This window comes from Myxine glutinosa, chromosome 12, assembly GCF_964187855.1.
Source record: "Myxine glutinosa chromosome 12, kmMyxGlut1.1, whole genome shotgun sequence".
Lineage (NCBI taxonomy): Eukaryota > Metazoa > Chordata > Myxini > Myxiniformes > Myxinidae > Myxine > Myxine glutinosa.
The window spans coordinates 112,433,640-112,454,086 of record NC_136272.1 but is presented as its reverse complement, the minus strand read 5'-3'; the positions used below and the strand labels follow the sequence as shown (position 1 = coordinate 112,454,086).

Genomic DNA, 20,447 nt, shown 5'->3' with positions numbered 1-20,447 from the left:
TGGTTCGAATATGTGAATGCCTGTGTGTGTTGCGCCATCAATTTAACATTTGTTGGGTTTTTTTTTTCGAGATCCTCCCTGATCTGTAACTACCCGTGGGAGCTTGATTGGTTAGACCAGATCAACGAAGAAGTTCAAATCACTCATTACATATTTACCAACCCTCTGGTGTGAGCGACTCCAATTAAAACAAACACTTTTGAGCAACATAGCTGCCTTTTCCATAATTTGTGAAAAGATGGATCAGTTGCTTACAAAGCCAGTCTTGAAATGTCGATGAGACATCCTCAGCAAAAACCTCTCTCTTTCCCATTCCCCCCCCCCCCCCCCCCAACTGCATGCTCTTCAGATGAGGGGATTGGAATGCATGGAATGGATAAAGGTGCAGGACTGCAAGGTGTGGCGCTGCCTCCAGATTTTCCTGCTGCCTTCCTTTTCGCCGACAGTCTCTCGTCCACCGAGACCTTACTCGCCAACATTCAGGTGCGGCTTGGTACATTTTATTGTACGTGAGACTTTTATTGTATGGCTGTCTGCATAATAATCCCTATATCCATGCAGACAAAAAGTGTAACTCGCAATGCGTTAGAGGGTCCACAAACATGTTCACTACTCCATCAATTCAGATTCAGTGGAATTTACATCGTAGGCGAGCTATTGTCACATCCTGGCCAAATTCCAATTTCCTGCTCTGACTTCTTGAGTTGGAATGGTGACCCAAGCAGAATAGTAGCCTAGTAAATACTTTAGCATCACCAACCCTCTGCATAGGCCATAGGGCATGCATGGTACATGATGATGATGATGATGGACTTTACATTCGTTCTTATGGGAGAGATCTTCTCATGGCAAGGCCTTTACAGATCTCCGTCAGCGGAAGAACTAATGCTGCTGAGTCAGGAAGTTGAGAAAATAAGACAGAATAGGTCTCCTTATTGTGTCTTAAAACATGATTACAAAATTTGTGCATTTTCAAGCAATATATACAACTAGTGGGGTGACCCGTGGGAATCCCACGTGCATGGACGTGTGTGATATTTCGACATATTGAGTTAGATGCTGCACCTGCACATTCAGTTTCACAAAATGGTTACTGCCAATTTATCAGATCCACAAATAATGTAATCGACACAATTTATTTACTTCTGATAACATGTGAATGCATGTGCGTGCACATGGGAAATACAGTTTGAAATGTGTCATCACATCTCATGTAAGACGTGACTACAATAACTCAAATCCTCTCCCTCCCACATCACGCACACTGCACCGGGGAGTGGATCACCCATGGGGGAGTGGGTCACACACGGGGGGGAGTGGGGAATCTTTAGATGTTACATTTCTATTGGGGTACTTAATGTCTGACAGATTGCTGACGGCACCAAGTCACTATGCGGACACAAGGGAGCCAGCACCTGTTTTGACAGATATATTGAACTTGTCATGTGAGAAACTAGCTGCCTGGATACCACGTTGGGGACTGCACGGAATTTAGTCACTTGTGGCAGGACCATTATGTACTCGCAAATCATTAAGAGTGAGCACATGTGGCTGCGATACGACATCCATTTTTTGATCTCTTCCTTGATGCTGTGTCAGACTTTTCCTTCTGGACAAGTGAGGGACCTGGACAACTGTTACTGCAGCTGGCCAATCCCTTTTCATGACAAATTTTATTCAATGAGTGAGACGTATGACGTCTGCTCTGTTTTGCATTTGTATGATTGGCCAATCGGTGAGTGAGACTTGTACGCTATGCCAGGCACGTGGTGCTCTTCGTGGCATGTGGCCGGTGTTGATTGCTCGTAAGTGGAGCTTCAGGTTATTTGAATAATCTCTGGATGTGTGCAAACCTATAATTTCTGTGCGGTGCATCGCACCAGCCATTTTATGAGGCAGGAGCTGACTTTGTGATGAGAATTTCCAAATTAATGTACTTTACGTATAAAGGAGTTTCCTGCGACGAAGCTAAGTCGATCCGCTTCACATGCCAGGCAGGTCGGTCTTCTTCTGCCTACTTTGTTTTATGACTTCCACTATGTGCTCTTTCTGTGCTCCCCACTCCCCCTCCCAGGTTTCTGCAGGGCACATATTGTCCATCAGCAACCACCTTCCCTTCTATTGAAACTCCAAAAATCCAGCATCAAAGCCTACCTCCACTCAATCGTTCCTCTTTTTTCATACCTGTGGACCCAACTTCCTGTCTCTCTCTTTCTGATGGACCATAATCTTCACAGGGCATCAGTGCCGCTGAAGCAGCTTCCTGAGCAAGGGTTCTACTTCCTCAACCGGGTGGTCTGCCATTGCCTTCCCAACAGTAGTTAGGGCAGGAATTTGTACTTTGTTCAGGTTGCCAGCGATAGCTGGCCTACTTTTCATGAAGGACACTGTGGGACCTAATGCCGGCAGATGGGACGCCCAGTTTAACGTCCATCCGAGGGATGATGCACACTCAGTGAATCAGCCTGCCTGTGAATCACCAGATGAGAGATTATAGATGGGTCACGATTCAAACGCAATATTGACAGGTTATAGGTGACTGTGTGTACTTACAGACCATCCTGCCAGGCCAGAACCAACTTCCACATTCTCTTCAATCTCATCTTTCCCTCCAGTTAAAGACAGCTGTTCACCACCATCTCAGATCATCCCCCAATCCGAAAACATGATATTTTCTACCCCGATTAACCCTTTCCAAGCCCAACTCTTTCTATGTTTCCAGTTTTTCCTTCGTGAGAGTTTGCTTATGTATCCTTTCTGTCCACCACCAGCATCCTCCCCTACCCCTCATTCCTCCCACATCCCTTATTTCTCAAAGTCTCCCTCTTTTGTGTCCCTAAACCCTGCTGTTGTTGTAAGTCCTTCCTCTCTTTCTACTGTTCCTTTTGTTCTATTAAATCCTGATCTGTTCTACGTTCTAGCCCGCTCCTCCATGAGCCTCAACTTTGCATACAAAAAAAAGAAAAAAGGATGGTCAAAAGGTTGATCCCTTTCAACAGTTTAGAAAGGCAAAAACGTGATCTTTACGGCCTTGTCATCAGGAAACTGAAATGACAGAGGATGTCTGACAATGACTGGAAACTGCATAGAAAGGACAAACATGAGTGCCGCTGGAGCAGGACCATTCATTCACGTGTGTGTGTGTGTGTGTGTGTGTGTGTGTGTGTGTGTGTGTGTGTGTGTGTGTTGGTTATACTGTTTTGTTGGCAGATTGTTGAAATAAAGGAAACGACTCATGTCACTGATCACCAAATTGTTTCTGGGATTTTAATAGTAATACTGTTACAATTCCAATTCCATACTATTCATAACTGCACAGGAACAAAATTGTTATCATCAGTGTGTGACCAAATGAGAACACAATTGATGGACTTCTCCACCCGAAAAGGATGGGAGGATGAAATTGGAGGCACATGATCAGGATTAGGGTGCGTTTTTTAAAATGTATAGCTGCCTTAAGTTCAGGTAAAAGGTACCTGGTGAAGCATCGTTCCAGAAATCACGAGTCCTCATTGCTCCATGATTTCAGTGACCTCCTAGAAGCATTTCCATTAAAAAAAACGGTTTTTTTGAGGTGTGAGTTTCTTTTTACAGAAGTAAAATTGGCTGCTGTCAAAAGGTACAAGACTCAATTTGGCGAGACTTAGCACAAGAGGTGGGCGAGCTTTCATTCGAACACCTCCAATTCATAAACATAAACAGCAGAACACCTTGACTGACGTGTCCCACAGCCAGTGATGCCTCAGAGTGACTGAAAATCCGTGTCACTGTGTTCACGCAGGGACTGCTCAAGGTGGCCGCAGACAGTGCGCGGGTGCAAGACAAACAGGCCCAGCTGGAGAAATCCGAGCTGCGCGTGGAGCTGCTCCGGGAAAGGGAGAGCAGAGAGAGCCTGGAGAGGGAGTTCGCAGCGGAGCAGCGTGCTCGAGGTTAGCTCCGTTCATTCTTCCAGGACTTTGGCCAAGTCAACATAGTATCTTCGTATTCACAGAAAAAAAATCATCAATATTTCATAACAATGGTATTACTTATGTATTCCTGGCTTCCAAGTACTTATTTTAGTCATGCTCGTCTCTTTCATCTTTCTCGAGTGCTTCGCCTTCGTTGACTTCGGCATCTTTTTACTCATTATACCGCTCCATTGTTCTTCATCTGCATCATTTTGATACACAACACGTTCTCAGTTGTGTTTATATCAGCTAAGTATTACCCTTCTCCCCTGGATCTGTGAAAATTTTAACCATGCTCTGGGAACTTGCTGAAGCCAGTATGAAATGTCTGCTGAAGAGGACCATGTCAAAAACCAAAGTAGCAATGACCCCCACCCTACACTTGTACCTCATGGAGAAATCATAATTAATCAATAGAAATGAAATAGAAGAAGTAGAAGAATACATATACCTAAGGCAAAGCTTTAGCCTCAAGGAAAATAATCAAGAACAAGAAACAAGAAGACGTCATGCAGAGCACGATACTTGCAAAATCCACCCCTCCAAAAAAAGGTTGCCCTTGATCCATCAAATTGTCCATTTCATTAAGATTAAAATTCATGATCGAAATCAAAGCTCGGGTCAATCGGATTAAAATTGATAATTTTTCAGATGAAAATTGATGAAATCAGAAGTTTGACATCGACTTGACTTTTGACCTTGAGTTGACCGTTGACCTTTCACCCTTAAATAATTGGTTCCCAAATCGGTGATACACTTTGTAATTGCTGTTTAATTTTCAAGTTAATAGGATGAAAATTGATGATTTTAGAAGTTTGACCTGGAGTTGACTTTTGACCTTAAATAGTTGGTTTCCCAATTTAGTGAGGCACTGTACAATTGCTATATAATTTTCAAGTCAATCGGATGAAAATTGACGATTTTTCAGATGAAAATAGACGATTTTGGAAGTTTAACCTTGAGTTGACCTTTGACCTTTTGACCTCAAAAATAGTTGGGTTCCCAATTTAGTGACTCAATATACAAATGCTGTTCAGTTTTCAAGTCAATAGGATGAAAAAGGAAGTATAAAACACAAGGACACTGCAAGGACTTCCAGGAAAGAAGTTGGTATTTCAAGAATATATGGAGACAATGGAGACAATATGGAAAACCCAATAACATCATGAGAGGGAGCTTAGCAATACGTCTGAAAAGGAAAGTTTTCAATCCGTGTGTTATTCCATCTATCATCGATGGGGTAGAGACCTGTGTGTTAACAACAAAAATGGAGAAAAGGTTAACAGGAGCACAACACAATATGGAATGAAATAATTGTTAGATATTCCATACAAAGATAGGAACACAAAGAAATGGGTCGGATAACAATCCAAAAGTCAGGAGATGGAAATGGGCAGGACACATCGGCAGAAGGTCAGATAACAGGTGGACAACAATAGTAACAACATGGAGACCTATGGATGGCAACAGGAACAGGGGAAGGCCGTGCCTAAGATGGAAGGATGAAATATACAAATATTGGGGAAGAGTCAATTGGAACAACAAAGCAAGAGACAGAGAAACATGGCGTCAACATGATGAGGCCTTTGTTCAGGGGTGGACTGAAGATTAACTGATGATGATGATCATTGCCCTCTTCCCGAGCAGGATCTGTGAAATGTTGTGCTTTTATTGCCCAGTCTGTAAATGTGTGGTCCATTTTCGAATTTGCTTCACACTTACTTTGTGGTGTTTGCAACTTCGATTGAACTGATTTTGTTTCGTTTCCTTCTCATCCTTTCGCTTCATTTTATTTATCCGTTTGGTCGTTTGTGTTAACCGTTCCTTGTTTATTCATGCATTGATCGTCTTTTGCTGTTCGGCAGAACTAGCACAAAAGAGGCTGAAGAAGGAAAAGAAAACAAAGCGAAAACTGCAGGAAGCATTGCAGGTGGAAAGCAAACGTCGTGAACAGGCCGAGCAGGCCTTGTCCCAGGCCTCTACCGAAGGCCTGCGTGTCCTCAGGGGTAAGACCTGTCGTAGTGACGCCACTCTTCATCAGATGTTGTGTTGGTTGTTTACGAAGTTTATGAAGCGCAATCGCCTTTGAGCTCTCTAATTTGGGTACAATACCTGGACCCAAGTATAAACCGCTGCTCTGGTGCTTCACGGGCAGGGCGTTGCATCAATGAGTGCATTGTCCATCGGAGGAGACTTTAAGTCGTGTGTCCTGTACCGTATGCAGCATTCACTGTTGATCCTCAAAGATCCCACGGAGTCATTCACAAAGAGTAGGCCATTGCGTGCCTGCACCCTGTGGATAACTTTTGAATTCCAGTCCGAACCAGTTGTTGGTGCTCCACAAAGTGCAATCCTGAGTCTAACTTTCTGGCATTATTTCCCCAATACGGGCTAATGAGTGGTCCACAGCACAGTTTGAAACATGGTGCAGGTACTGTAACATCAATACCACCACCCCCACCTTTTGTTATCTATGCTATATACGAGGAAATACCACCTGTTGCTTTGTTCATGGGAATACCGAGAAACGGGGAGAGAGAAAGGGGTGGGAAAGAAAGCGAGAGGGGTGGGAGAGAGAGGGAGAGGGTGGGGAGGAAGAGAGAGAGGAGAGGGGGGAGAAAGAGGGGGAGAGGTGTGGGTGTGGGCAAGAGAAAAATAGAGAGAATGGGGAGAGAAGGTGGGGGGGGGGGGCGGGGGGTGGTAGGAGGTGAGGGGGGAAGTGAGGGGTGGGGGGGGGGGGGAGTTAGCAAAGAGAGTGATATGTTATGCTTTATGACCACACACACACAAATATATACGAACACACATACATTCTCTTTTATGATTATTTTTGACCGTCGTCAGCAAATCCCACCAGTCACTTTGTTGAATATAGTGAATGAGGGATCTTCTTCTTCTGCTTCTATTTAAATGTATGTGGTGTTTTCAGAGCAGTGAGGCTCTATTTATGCCACACAACCAGACAAAACAGCGGTGAACAAAATAATCTTAACGGTGAATGGTGAATAAAACGCAAAGTGACACAAAGGATTTTCCTATCACGCGAACCCGGGTTACACTCCCCCTAAAATAGATTAATTAATTATGTAAAATAAAAAAAATCACGGGGCAACCCGGGTTATTGCGTGGTGGATCAAATTCAGAGATTTCACTCCAGATTTAGGCACTTCTATAGTCCTGGAGATCCGATCCTCAAACCCGAACCCAGATTTTGATTATATACTTGAATTAGTCCTTGAGAGTAGACTGTGTTTCCAAGGCAAGGCACATTTGAATAGGCCAAAACAAAATGGTGGCCAAATAACCCAGCAATGTGACAGAGGGCTGACCAAGATGTTGTTTTTTGTGATGGGAATTTCGTAAATGACCCAAACATCCAGTTTTTATCCATACACTCCCTTGGAGTTCGATTAGCGTGCGCGCATATAACGTTTGGGGTTGTTAGGTTTCATGGTTTTGGAATTACGGAGGAGACACACACGTTTACACACGATGTCTTTTACATATATATATATATAGGCTAATGCTCTCTGTTCTCTGCTCTCTGTGTGTCCCACCCTGAAACACGAGAAAAAAAATTTGTTGAGTAAAAGTTGCTTCAAATGAATCCAAACGCATGGGAAATTTACACCTTTTTTCAATCAGACAAAAATATTAACCCAGGTGGTGTATAGGCAAGAGGCTGCTGCCTTAATCGTTCTCGAAAAAGTTGTTGTTTTCTTTCCTCTTTCAGAAATATATTACCTCCCATTTTTAAGCTCTTTCAACAAGTGCAAGAATAAAAGGCTTCCTTTTTTCTTTTTTACATCGTGGTATTTTTACCATGGACTTGTTATCAAATGTTTACATAGTTCCTGGTGAGTTTGTAATTCACACTGAAAGCATGATTTATGCAGTAAACAACGTTGATCGTGACAGACAAGAAAACAAATAAATTGTACATTGAGTGAAGCATTTGGCTTTAACCAAATACCAAGAGATCATTCTTATATTCCATCACAAAGATGGCATACCAATAACCAAGTCATAGGGGATGAAAGACATTGTGGTTAGACAGAGTCTGCATTTTGTGGTCACAAAGTTTCTCTTTTGAAAAACATTTTTTTAAGGGGAACGCAGTACCTAACCGCTTATCCTTTTTGTGTCTCTCACGTGCACACCTTTAGAGTCAGGTGCGCTCTATTTCACTGTACACTGCTTCAAGCGATGTTCTGCGCTCTCTTTTAATGACTACCTGTAATATCTCACCGGGTTTAAATTCCAGAACGTGAACTTACACAGCATGAGTATCATTGCGAAGGAAAGTGGAACATTTGTTTTGTTCTCACTGTTGTCAGTTTATATTTGACAACCGGTCTACCTGGATGGTGTGTTTTTTGTAGAAAACCTGAGCCCGCAGTTGGACGGAGAGAGGAGCGGACAGGCGGAGAACGAGAGGGTGAACCAAGGTGGGTTTTGTGGTTAGGCCAGGGCATGTGTAGGCTCGTCGTGCTTTTACCTCGCTCTCAAAGGAGCCTTTCGTGTCTTGTGTTTGAGTGCTTTGGTTTTTTCGTGCGGTTCCTTCCCTTGTTCCGTTTTGAAGCACTTTTGATTATAACGCCGTATTCTGATAGCGAAGCCATTCCCTGTCACTTCCTAAGGTAGGGAAACTATGCTGACACACGGCCAAGGCCACTTGGCCGATCACGCCTCTGACGGAACTTATGATGGTCACAAAGCAGAATGACATTATAAGGATAACTCCGACAAAAATGCCCATAAAGTCCTGGTATGCAGGTAAGCTTCACAAGCTTAGGTGAAGGGTTTGAGGTATATTACAAAAATGCTCATAAAAACGATAGACACGGATATGTAGAGAGGAGAGGGGAGGAGTTAGGGAGGGAGAGGGATAAGAGGGGGGGTGAGGGGGAGGTAGAGAGGAGTGGGGGAGGGAGAGGGGAGTGGGGGAGGTGGAGGGGAGTGGGGGAGGGAGAGGGATAGGATGGGGAGTGAGTGGGGGAGTGAGAGAGGCGTGGGGAGGGGAGGGGGTGGGGGAGGGGGTGGGGGAGGGAGAGGGGAGTGGGGGAGGGAGAGGGGAGTGGGGGAGGGAGAGAGGAGTGGGGGAGGGAGAGGGATAGGATGGGGAGTGAGTGGGGGAGTGAGAGAGGCGTGGGGAGGGGAGGGGGGTGGGGGAGGGAGAGGAGAGGGGAGTGGGGGAGGGAGAGGGGAGTGGGGGAGGGGAGGGGGGTGGGGGAGGGAGAGGGGAGTGGGGGAGGGAGAGGGGAGTGGGGGAGGGAGAGAGGAGTGGGGGAGGGAGAGAGGAGTGGGGGAGGGCGAGGGATAAGAGGGGGAGTGAGTGGGGGAGGGAGAGGGGAGTGGGGGGAGGGAGAGGGGAGTGGGGGAGGGAGAGAGGAGTGGGGTAGGGAGAGAGGAGTGGGGGAGGGAGAGAGGAGTGGGGGAGGGAGAGAGGAGTGGGGAGGGAGAGAGGAGTGGGGGAGGGAGAGCGGAGTGGGGGATGGAGAGGGGAGTGGGGGGAGGTGGAGGGGAGTGGGGGAGAGACAGGGAAGTGGGGGAGAGAGAGAGAGAGGTGAGTGGGCAAGGGACAGGGAAGTGGAGGAGAGACAGGGAAGTTGGGGAGAGACAGGGAAGTGGGGGAGAGACAGGGAAGTGGGGGAGGAAGAGGGAGAGGGGAGTGGGGAAGAGACAGGGAAGTGGGGGAGAGACAGGGAAGTGGGGGAGAGACAGGGAAATGGGGGAGAGACAGGGAAGCGGGGAATATACAGGGGAGTCTGGGAGAGAGAGGAGTGGGGGATAGAGGGGAGCGACAGGGGAGTAGGGGATACAGAGAGTGGGGGAGGGAGAGAGAGGAGGGGATACTTTTGCTAGCTTTTCCATTATTTGGGACCGGTACTCTTCCGAGTAAGTTATATAAGAGGGAGCACAGTTTGTAGATCGGGTGGGTCTTTTTGTAGTATCTGTCTGGTGTGTAAAAGTCGTTTTGGGATCCGACTGATGGTGATGGTGTTGTATGTGTGAGAACACATCATGAACAAAGTACAAAATGACAAGTTCGAGTTCAGTGAACAGTCTGTGATTTTCCGGAGCGTGGCTGCTAAAGGCCGGTATAGTGAGGATCTCAAATTTCTGGATTTTGCAAGTGCACAACAAGGAGTGGAACCGAATAACCGTACCGGGTGTGCACACCACACAACCGAAGAACGCAGTCCGTACGGGAGCACAGTATAACCTGCGCGCAATCAACGCTTGCTTCGTCCATATTGAACATGCATCGCACTGCTTGCTCTTTCACGAACGTAGGACAAAGTAATTTCATCACAAAAACAAATTTACAGAAATGCTGCCATTCCACGTGAATCTCACATGGCTGTGTGCACACCACCATTCCACCTGGATTTCTTGCGCACATGCAGTACACCTCTACTGCTCACACACAGGTAGGTAATCCATAAATTAGTGCAATTTTCTTGTTTACGAATCGATGGGTGCTATTTTCTGCCGTCTTGTTTCAATGACCTTTCCACACTGCCTGTATCCACGTGGCTGGCTGGACATACGACCCTGAGCTCCTGAAAAATCCACCAAAACTTCCTGAGAGCTTCTGAGCTTATTGGGTCGCAACCTCAATTTTTGGTGTTCATCCCATGATGTAGAGAGGAGAGGCGGAGTTGTTAGGGAGGGAGAGGGATAGGAGCGGGAGTGAGTGGGGGAGGGAGAGGGGAGTGGGGGAGGGAGAGAGGAGTTGGGGAGGTGGAGGGGAGTGGGAGAGGTGGAGGGGAGTGGGGGAGGGAGAGAGGAGTGAGGGAGGGAGAGAGGAGTTGGGGAGTTGGAGGGGAGTGGGGAGGGAGAGAGGAGTGGGGGAGGGAGAGAGGAGTGGGGGAGTTGGCTCGGAGAGGAATCGGCGCTTATTTTCGTTGGAATACGTTCACCATATATCTTTGGGACAATTTGCCCGTTATAAGATTTGCCATCGCTAAAATTTTCTGGACAAGTGTCCAGCTTCATATGTGCACTCCATTATTCTCATAGCAATGTGAGACTGGCCCACTGAAAGACGCAGCCCTACAGACCGAGGTTCACAATCGTACATCTTTGTACTGATCTGACGTAGCCATCCGATTCCTTAACATCCGTTGACATTTCAATATCACTCCTCTTTGCTGATGGTAAACGTTCTAAACTGTTCTCATGAGTATGATCAATGATCTGAGTAGTTGTGACGTGAAAATGAATGGATTGAGCAGAATAATTGCCTATAGCTGTATAGCATTACATGGGACACACGAGCAGCCTAGGCCCTAGAGCATTCTTGGCACACAGTTGTGTGTTGCAAGATACAGTAGGTGTTGCATCGTGGCTCTGTAATTTGTCTGATATGTGTTCCAGGTCACATATGCACGAAACACATGCACCGTTGTGTAAGAATGCAGAGGAAACACATTTAGGACAAGTCTGTCAATGGGATTACATATTACCAATACTATAAAGTGCATGAAGTGGCACAAATGATTGTGAAGTTGTCACAGGTTTGTGACAATGTGTAAGGTGCATTGACAATACCACATGATGGCAGACTATTCTAATGCACACACTCGCCTCGAAGCTATCTATCCTGGGTTTTTTGTTTTTGTTTTTTGTATACAAGATCGAGGCTCGTGTAAGAGCAAACATTAATCACAAAAAGACAAACGAACAAACAAAACATACAATAAAGGGAGCGGGAGACGAGATGGGGAGAGAGAGGGAAGCACACAAGTACAACATTTGAGAGCAGGGACATCGGGAGATCTGTGGGAGGGAGAGGGCTTGGGGGGAGGAGGCACGGGAAGGGGTGGAAAAAAAAATTGGCTTTGAAAATCGGCCCAGCTCTAAACTATCATTTAGGTGTTTCACAGGTTGTGCGAGGTATCGATGTGTGTGCTGTCCCTCGGATGGATGTTAAACCGGGCACCCTGTCTGCCGACATTAGATGGTGGACTTCAAAGATCCCACGGTGTCATTCGCAAAGAGTAGGCGAGGCCGGTACCCTGAACAAATTACAAAATTCCTGCCAAACATTATGCAAGATTTCCCGTAGCTCACCAGCTTCATGTCTGCACGTCTATGGGAAATAAACACCCCCCCCTTTCTTTAATAGTGTTATTATTGTGTATGTTAGAGTTCTTAAAACAATTACTTGTTTTGTTCTTCACAATTGTATTGGTATGGTTTTACCATGGTTTATTAGAACACTCAACATAACAAATCTTTCTGCCACATTCCCTCTCAAGACGTCTATGGGAAAACTAATGCACATCTATGGGAAAACCCTCCAAGAGAAGATAGGGCACTGGTTCATACCTCGACTCCCAATCATCGCCTTGCTATGACCCGCATTATCACGAACCAAGTAGGTAATTTTGGGATTACAAGTCTAAATCTTCTTCTTCTTTATGCTTAGCCATGGCGTACCGCCATATTCGTACTGTCTACGGGTTGTATTGCGGTAAGATTGAACTCAAACGGTGAATAATTAGCGATTTTCCACAAATGTGCCGAGTCGAAAAAATACCCTAAGTTTTCCAGAAATTGGTTGAAGTTTGTCCGAAATACCCGAGTGTGGATTGGGCCTACAAAATGTTCGCTTTTGTGCACCAAACATTTTACAGAGTACTGTTATGAAACAACAGAGATGGCTGTAGATCTTGTGGTTATCCACCACGATTGATAGTGGATGCCATCCCTACGATTAGGGGGAAGAAACAGCCGTCACTCGAATCGAAACTGTAAGACCATCTCTACCCAGCTACCAGCACATAAGCATGGGCAATTTGAGAGGTGAATCAAACACCTGTGTCGGCCTGCCTGCGACCAATCTCACTTCACCACCCATAGCCCCCCACCCACCCCACACTGGGGTGGGACATCGACAAGGAATGGGCAAAGCATGGACACGGCACAGCACAGACAAGGCACGGATACGGCACAAACACGATGGTGGGACATGACATAGCACGACCACAGACACAAATGGCATCCCGGAAAAGTATGAAATGGGACGATCCTGTAACATACAGGACACCAAATCAGCCTGCAACGGTGGGACAAAGCGTTCGTCGGCCATTTTTGTTGGCGGTGCCCGCGTGTGCCTGAGCAGTGTCCGAGTATGCCGAGGTGGTGTCCGAGTGTGCTTGGGTGGTGTCCATGCTGTGTCGTGTATATTCTGTGTCGTGCCCCTGCTACTATGATGTGTCAGTGCTGTGTTGTGCCATATTTCTTATTGAGTAACATAACTGATTTTTCAATTGATATAAAATCTCTGCTAAATTGTCAATTGAACGGAAAAATAAAACCTACCAATCTGTAGTGAACATCCGGTGACCTGAGTTTTCATCTCCATTAACACCTGCATTGGCGCCATGTTAGTCTGAATCGCCCGCATGAGGCTCGAAACGATACAGATTCTTAATTCCCGTGAAAGCGTTTCCATCACTAATTTTGTCTCCAATAGTTTCTTCAAAATTCCCACTGATCAGTTTCAACATACTGTGAACCTTCAGAGTTGCTAATAAGTGAAATAAATATCGGAATCTGAGCTCGACATTCACTGCTTCTCCATGTAAGCCTCCATTTGGATTAAAGTGGGCGTTCTGAGTGTGACCTCACTGGTGAAAACGAAAATCAACCCTTTTGGGCTTTTTCGGCACTTTGTGATTGGCAAAAGAAAATTCTAATTTTTTCCCTTCAAATTAGACTGTGATTAACGATTTTCAATGGTTTTCAAAAGTCTAGAAATCCTTTAATGTTTAGAAATTACGACGAGTACTGTATATAGGACAGCCGGCTTAACAATTCCTTGAAAGGAAGAAGAAGAACCACCTTCAGAGGCCATTTTCCCCCGCAGAGCAAGGGTTGGCCTTTTTCGGACACCGTGGTCCCCTTTTTTGAAGCAATGTTTTATGGCCGGATGCTCTTCCTGCCGCCAACCTTGTTAGTCGTCTCTTGCGACACGCAGGGAATTACCAGTGAGCTGGTACTCAATTTGCCGACCTCGGAAGGATGACAGGCTGAGTCAACAGGCATCGACCTGGATTAGAACCCAGGATCCTCGGATCCCAAGCCGGCACCCTAACCGCTAAGTCAACACCAGGTTAATTCCTTGAAATGGATGGCATGATTTATTGGCGCTGAGGAAGCGCCTCTAGCGATTGACTTCCAGCCAGTGTAACGCTAATTCCTGTCACAGGAATTCTGAGATCATATAAGTGGGCGTGGCAGTTCCTGATTGGTTCGTGTTGGGAAACGCCTTCTCGCTGCCGACGTGACGTAAATTCGCGCACGCGCACTGGTGATTGGCGCTGAGGAAGCGCCTCTAGCGAATGACTTCCAGCCAGTGTAACGCTAATTCCTGTCACAGGAATTCTGAGATCATATAAGTGGGCGTGGCAGTTCCTGATTGGTTCGTGTTGGGGAACGCCTTCTCGCTGCCGACGTGACGTAAATTCGCGCACGCGCACTGGTGAAGCTTACTCGATCTTACTCGATCCCATATTACATGTACTTTCATTGCATACAAATTATACTTCCTCCTAGAAATTCCATGCCCGAACCTCAGCGCAATCCAAGAGGATTCACTTGTTACGTATGTAACACGCAGCTTGCAGGGCTCCAGGACAGCAATCCATGTGACCTCTGGGATGGACTAAGACCAAACAAGTCAAAGGCAAACATGCTCCCTTCTGAACTATCCTCTCAGTCCCTCATTGGTTGAGGTCGCAGCTGTGCATCTGATGCAGTGCCCCCCTGTGGGTTATAACAGGAATTTTGAATTTGTTCATGGTACCGGCGATCGCTCTCCTACTCTTTGCCAAGGACACCGTGAGGGACGTCACACACATTGATTCATCACCCGGCCTGTGAAACACCGGGATGAAAGTTTGTGGCTGGGTCAGGATTCAAACCCAGGCTAGATATCTTATAGGTGGTTGTGCGTACCTGTAGGGCTCTTTGGCATTCTGCCAGCATTCCACCTTCCTGAAACTTGCTCAATAAGATCAAAACCAAGGCTTTGATCGATGTAAACTCTACTTCTTTAGATTCAAATACTCTCCTTCCACTCCGGAACGAAACGTGTCCAAAGCTCACACGAGTTTGTGAGCACCTGGACACGGTGAGCGAATGCATTTACCCAGGAGGGATTGAGCGAAGGCAGAGGTTGAAAAAGGATTTCAAATGAAGGGAACGATAGAATATGGGAATCGTGGAAAGAAAGGAGAGATGAACAAGCATCGGCAAATGAATTGAGTAATGAATTTACTGTCAACTGCCGGAGGAATGGATTACATTCGCCATATTGCCTACCTGATACCTGATAAGGATTTAAGTCTGAAACCGCTGTCGAGGACTCGACTGGTTGTTGATTTCATCTTTGCGAATCGATGAGAGCATCTTACACGAGTCCTTTTGGTTCCTGGACCATGATACTGTATACAAAGATTTAATTTCTTTATTTTTTACCCCTCCGTTCCCCATGGCATTCCAAAAGGAGCAAACAAGCGGACAAAGGCATGTCCATTGCTCGCAATCTGCCGGCAATGCAGAAACTATGGAACCACTGCCAGGTCCCGGCCATTCTCAAAGGCCGAGGGACGACGGGTCTATTATTTGCACACATAACAACAGTAGGTGTCTGGAGTCCATTCCACTACAAAGCCACAGAAGAACAGGTGTGCCTGGCGCCACGCCTCATTAGGCAGGTTGATTGTTTTAGCCCGTTAATCAGACACACCTGTGCACCCCACATAGTGAATACTTTTGAGCAAAGACGTGGTGTCATTCGTGACGAAGCCAGATCGCTTTGGCCTGGCCGAGATAGGGAGGACTCAAGCTCGGTATTGCTTGTCATTCTGTCTCCATTTGCGCACACTCCCCACCCCCACCCCACACATTTGTACATACTAAAAAGGGCTCGACATTCATCAAAGTGGCTTGGCCATTATGCAGGTCGAATAGCACATCATGAACGATCAGAACAGTGAAAGGAGGGAGAAGAGGAGAAGATAAGATGAAAGGTCCAATATGTAGTTGAATTGCCACCCAGTGCAGAAGTACTTGCACATCGAATTGAATGGGTACATACGTCATTCGGTCAACCGGCGGGAAATGCTTTGTATAAACCAAATATTTATCAAATGATACCTGATACGGAATGAAAATTAAAAAAAATAGATCGGCACTCAGTCTCGTCCAGCTATTACCAGCAGCAATGTGTTCTTGCGCTTACACAGCTACTCAAGGTCAGTAGTCACCCAGGTAGGATCTTTTCTTGGTTGCTTTATGTAGCTTTCATTTGGCTGGAGGAGCACGAGGGTTAATTTATTTAAATCCGACCCACCTGGGTAATTGATTAGGTTGGAGCTGATTGGTTATTCCCTCCAATTATGGGTGAGAGATGTCATTGGATCTTGATATATGTATATATGTATGTGTTTAAGTATATATATATATATTATATATGTATATGTATATGTATGTATATGTATGTGTTTAAGTATATATATATATTATATATGTATATTTATGTATATGTATGTGTTTAAGTATATATATATATTATATATGTATATGTATGTATATGTATATGTACGTATATATATATATATATATATATATATATATATATATATATATATATATATATATATATATATATATATATATATATATATATATTGTTACGGGACGCGGTTAAAGATGTTATATTTGCTGAGTGGAGGCTCCGCGACCGAACAGTTATTCCCCGACTCTAACACCCGATTTACCCCAAACTTTGGCCGGATCGCGCCACCGCTATTCAATCGGGAAAAACTCTAAAGCGACCGAATGCAAAGAGGAAAAGGAATAAGACGAGAAGAGGGTTGAAAATACTACTAAATTTATTTACTATATACAGGCTCAAAATAACCAAGGAAGAAGGAAGGATAAGAAAATAATTTACAGAAGATATTAGAGACACAGTGCAACGCTAGCTTACATACAGTCTTAATTAACCCAGGGACAGAACAAACAAGGACAGACTCACGCGGGGAATGATGATAGGACTGGCAGGAGGTGAATGGCTGGAGGGAGAGGAAGGTCCCCGGGTACTGCCGCACGATCGGCTCGTTGGGCAGCCGCCGTTCCCCTTGCGGCCCTGCTCCAAACTGCCGTCCAGCCACGCTGCTGTGGCTGCAGTTTCGGTGGCTCGAGCTGCTGTAAACGCAGTTTCGGTGGCTCGAGCTGCTGTAAACGCAGTTTCGGTGGCTCGAGCTGCAGCTCAACTCTGGACTTCTCTCGGACTCAACTCAAAGCGCATCTCTTGGACCCAACTGCTTGGACTCCCTCTCGTCTCCCTGTAAAAGCTCATCTCTTGGACCCAACTGCTTGGACTCCCTCTCGTCTCCCTGTAAAAGCTCATCCCCCTGGGAAACGCCCTGCCGTGGGTTATATAGGCCCCGCCCCTCAACCTTTGCGAACCTCCCCGATCGCTCTTCCTCCGCCCTCTCTAGCCAAACCCCTGGGTCATGGTTGGTCGAGTGGGGCTGGCTCACTCCTCCCCTCTATGACGAGGTGGAGACACGCCTTTCTTCTCCGACCCTGCCTCGTGGTCAATGGCGGTTATTGGAGGGGAGGTAATTGCCAATCGACGAAAGGGGGGAATGGAGGTTTTGGGAATGGGAATGAAGGGAATCTATCTCTTTCACTGGTGCAATGGAGTATTTCAATTAATGGGAGACACAGCCTTACCCTAAAACACATAATAAGATATAACTATCGAACAGGGGTATTCTATGATTGGCTGACGTGCATGCTTTTGGACTAATTATGGGACGCCCTTTTGACCTTTACACAGCTCCGGAGGCAGGAGGGGCCAGACTCAAGCAATAATAATAATACACACAATAAAAAACAATACAGTCCTCATATCCGCAACACTGCACCCTCCTCCTCTTAGGCACGTCCCGGGCCTACAACTTTTATTTAGTGTGACACGTAGGTGTAGTTCCCTCTACTCTTAACCTGACCCTGAGTGCGACAGTTTTTAAACATAAATAAATGTGTCCCGCTGCTCCATTGCACCCTGCCTAACAGACTTACGCCCACAGTTAACCGAATTGCGGAATAGTCTTCAAACTACACACTGACGGTGGGGAGCATTATTTACAATGACTCTGCTTTTATTTACAAAACGAACCCAGGACCTGTAATTGTTCTTTCTGGGGGAGGGGGGGGGGGGGGAGACAGTCTGCTCTGCATCGACGCACCATGAAAGCACCCAAAAACGCACCAATACCCCCAAGCACCAATCGGTGCAGTCATCACTGTTCATCAATGTTCAATAATAAAAATAAACCAACAACCCCTAACCCTGCAGGTGGTCTCTTGCTCTTCGGCTCCCTCTGCTGGCTATTATTATCTCTTCCAGTTGTTGTCATTTTCTTTGCTTTTCTTACTGGCGGCCTATTTGCAATAAAGCTTGCCCAAACGTGTCCTTTTTATTTTCTTTATTTATGGCCCACAGGGCCGACTACGTGTGGTTCACCTGTGGGGCATCGGTGCCCTGTGGCCAAGGTCCGCCAGCAAGATTTCGGGCCCTCATGGCCGGTTCCAGCAGAGGGGCCATGCCCCAACCCATGGGGTCCATCAGTGGTGCTCGGCCACAGGCATGTGGTCCATAATGTGGTGCATCGATGCAGACAGCTGGTTCTGAGAGTTCCGGGCGCACAATGGCTGACTCACGCACGCTCCCCTCGGTGCCCAATGGCGCACAGGTCATGTGGGAGACAAAAGGGGGAAAGACAAATGAGCGAGGGGTAAGGTCACAAGGGTACACATCAATAAGGCAATGCAAGGTGAAATGCGTACGGAGAGCGAAGTGAGAAAGCTCGTCCCTACCGTATGTCACCCCCCCTGTCACCTACACTACCCTTGCTCTTACCCCATATTTACAAAAATCTACACATTACAAATTCGTCACTACTGTCACGTCTTCCCCATATTTCTTCTACAACAAATTCGTCTCCACAATCCCTCTACTTCAAAATTTGCCATCACCCAAATTCGTCATCAATCCTCATAAGGAGGAAGAGATGGAACATCAAGCACAATGTCACACCCACGTCATGATGCGTCTCACAATCCAAACATTTGCATCATAAAAAATAATCAAAACATGGCATGTTGCGGAGTACCTGTCACCTCAGGTGAGTGGATGTAGATGGTGCGAGGAGACTTCTTCATCCTAACTATCCTCTAAATGACATTAACACACTTTACACTACCCGGGGTCTTTCCCTGCCAATCCATTGGCCAACTTACACTATGGGTTCTAAAAACCAAATTCCCATTGACCAAACTGTGGTGCTTCTCAATTTGGGGTCTCACTCCCCCGATTCATCTCCCGGTGTCCTTGCACAATTTCTGGGCTGTGACGTGTAGCTTTCCCAGCAGGTCTACCCACCTGCACACCTCCACCACTGCAGTTGCCACCCGAGCTTACCTAGCTCCTCACCCTAACCTAACTAACTGGGGAAGGCCCCTCCTGGCTCTGTCACCCCACTCGGTGCCCTCTGGCACTGGGCTACCCGGGTCCGTCCTCCGGATCCTCAGGCCCCATCCACAACTACCGGCTCCCAGAGCCCACCTGCGGCCTCACCTGGCCGACATCCTCACAGTGGTGGAGTGCCCAAACCAACTACACACACTAACAGGCTACACGCCCAGCCATTTCCACAACACTAATGCACCCATCCAATCACCATTCTTCCACCCGCACCACAGATGCCAATATCCAACCACAATTTACCTATACCCTCTACCTAACACTTACACTACCCGCCCCGGGTATTCGTGATGGGGGTCCACTCTTCCCCCATTCACACCTTCGCACCATCCACTCCACTCAATAGTTTCCACCATACTCACTCCACGACCATCCATTCCAATCCTCCATATATTCCACACTCCATGCATTCCACACACCTGTTGGTGCACACCTGTGCACTCACACCTGGTGCCACCTGCACCCTCCTCCTCTTCCTGGACCATTTGGTCAGCACGACTCATCACTATCACTATCACTCAAACACTGCTCCATACACCTGTTCAGTTGCACACCTGTGCAATCACACCTGTTCAATTACACCTGTTCACCATACACTTTCACAATACACTTCCGAAGACACCTCCAACACTCACACGGCATCATCTCATCTAACTACTCCCCTCTGAAACTTGGCGCTTCCCAGTCGCCCCTTTAAACTATTGCGCTCCCACGTCATTATCATCCACTCTACTCTACCTGCATCCCCACTACAGGTGTCATTGTCACTAACTAATCTTAACGTTACCTAATGTCATCTTCTAGGGCCCTACACACAATATCCTAACCCACCCGGGCTAGTTTTCACTGCCATCAACCCCATAAGACTAGTGCTCCTTTGCCCCCCTTCTGTGAGGGATGGTGGATTGGCCATCCCTTCA

General features: G+C 46.4%; 1 protein-coding gene across 3 annotated transcripts in view; it reads left to right on the top strand.

The window, feature by feature from the left end:
- LOC137437772 (dachshund homolog 1) overlaps positions 1 to 20,447 on the top strand; it is a 267,460-nt gene that overhangs the window by 196,101 nt on the left and 50,912 nt on the right. For all 3 annotated transcript variants that reach the window (XM_068132379.2, XM_068132378.2, XM_068132377.2), the window contains 4 exons: positions 350 to 483; positions 3,782 to 3,929; positions 5,816 to 5,956; positions 8,333 to 8,398. In XM_068132379.2, the coding sequence (XP_067988480.2) occupies positions 350 to 483; positions 3,782 to 3,929; positions 5,816 to 5,956; positions 8,333 to 8,398 (489 nt within the window). The remainder of the gene's footprint in view (positions 1 to 349; positions 484 to 3,781; positions 3,930 to 5,815; positions 5,957 to 8,332; positions 8,399 to 20,447) is intronic.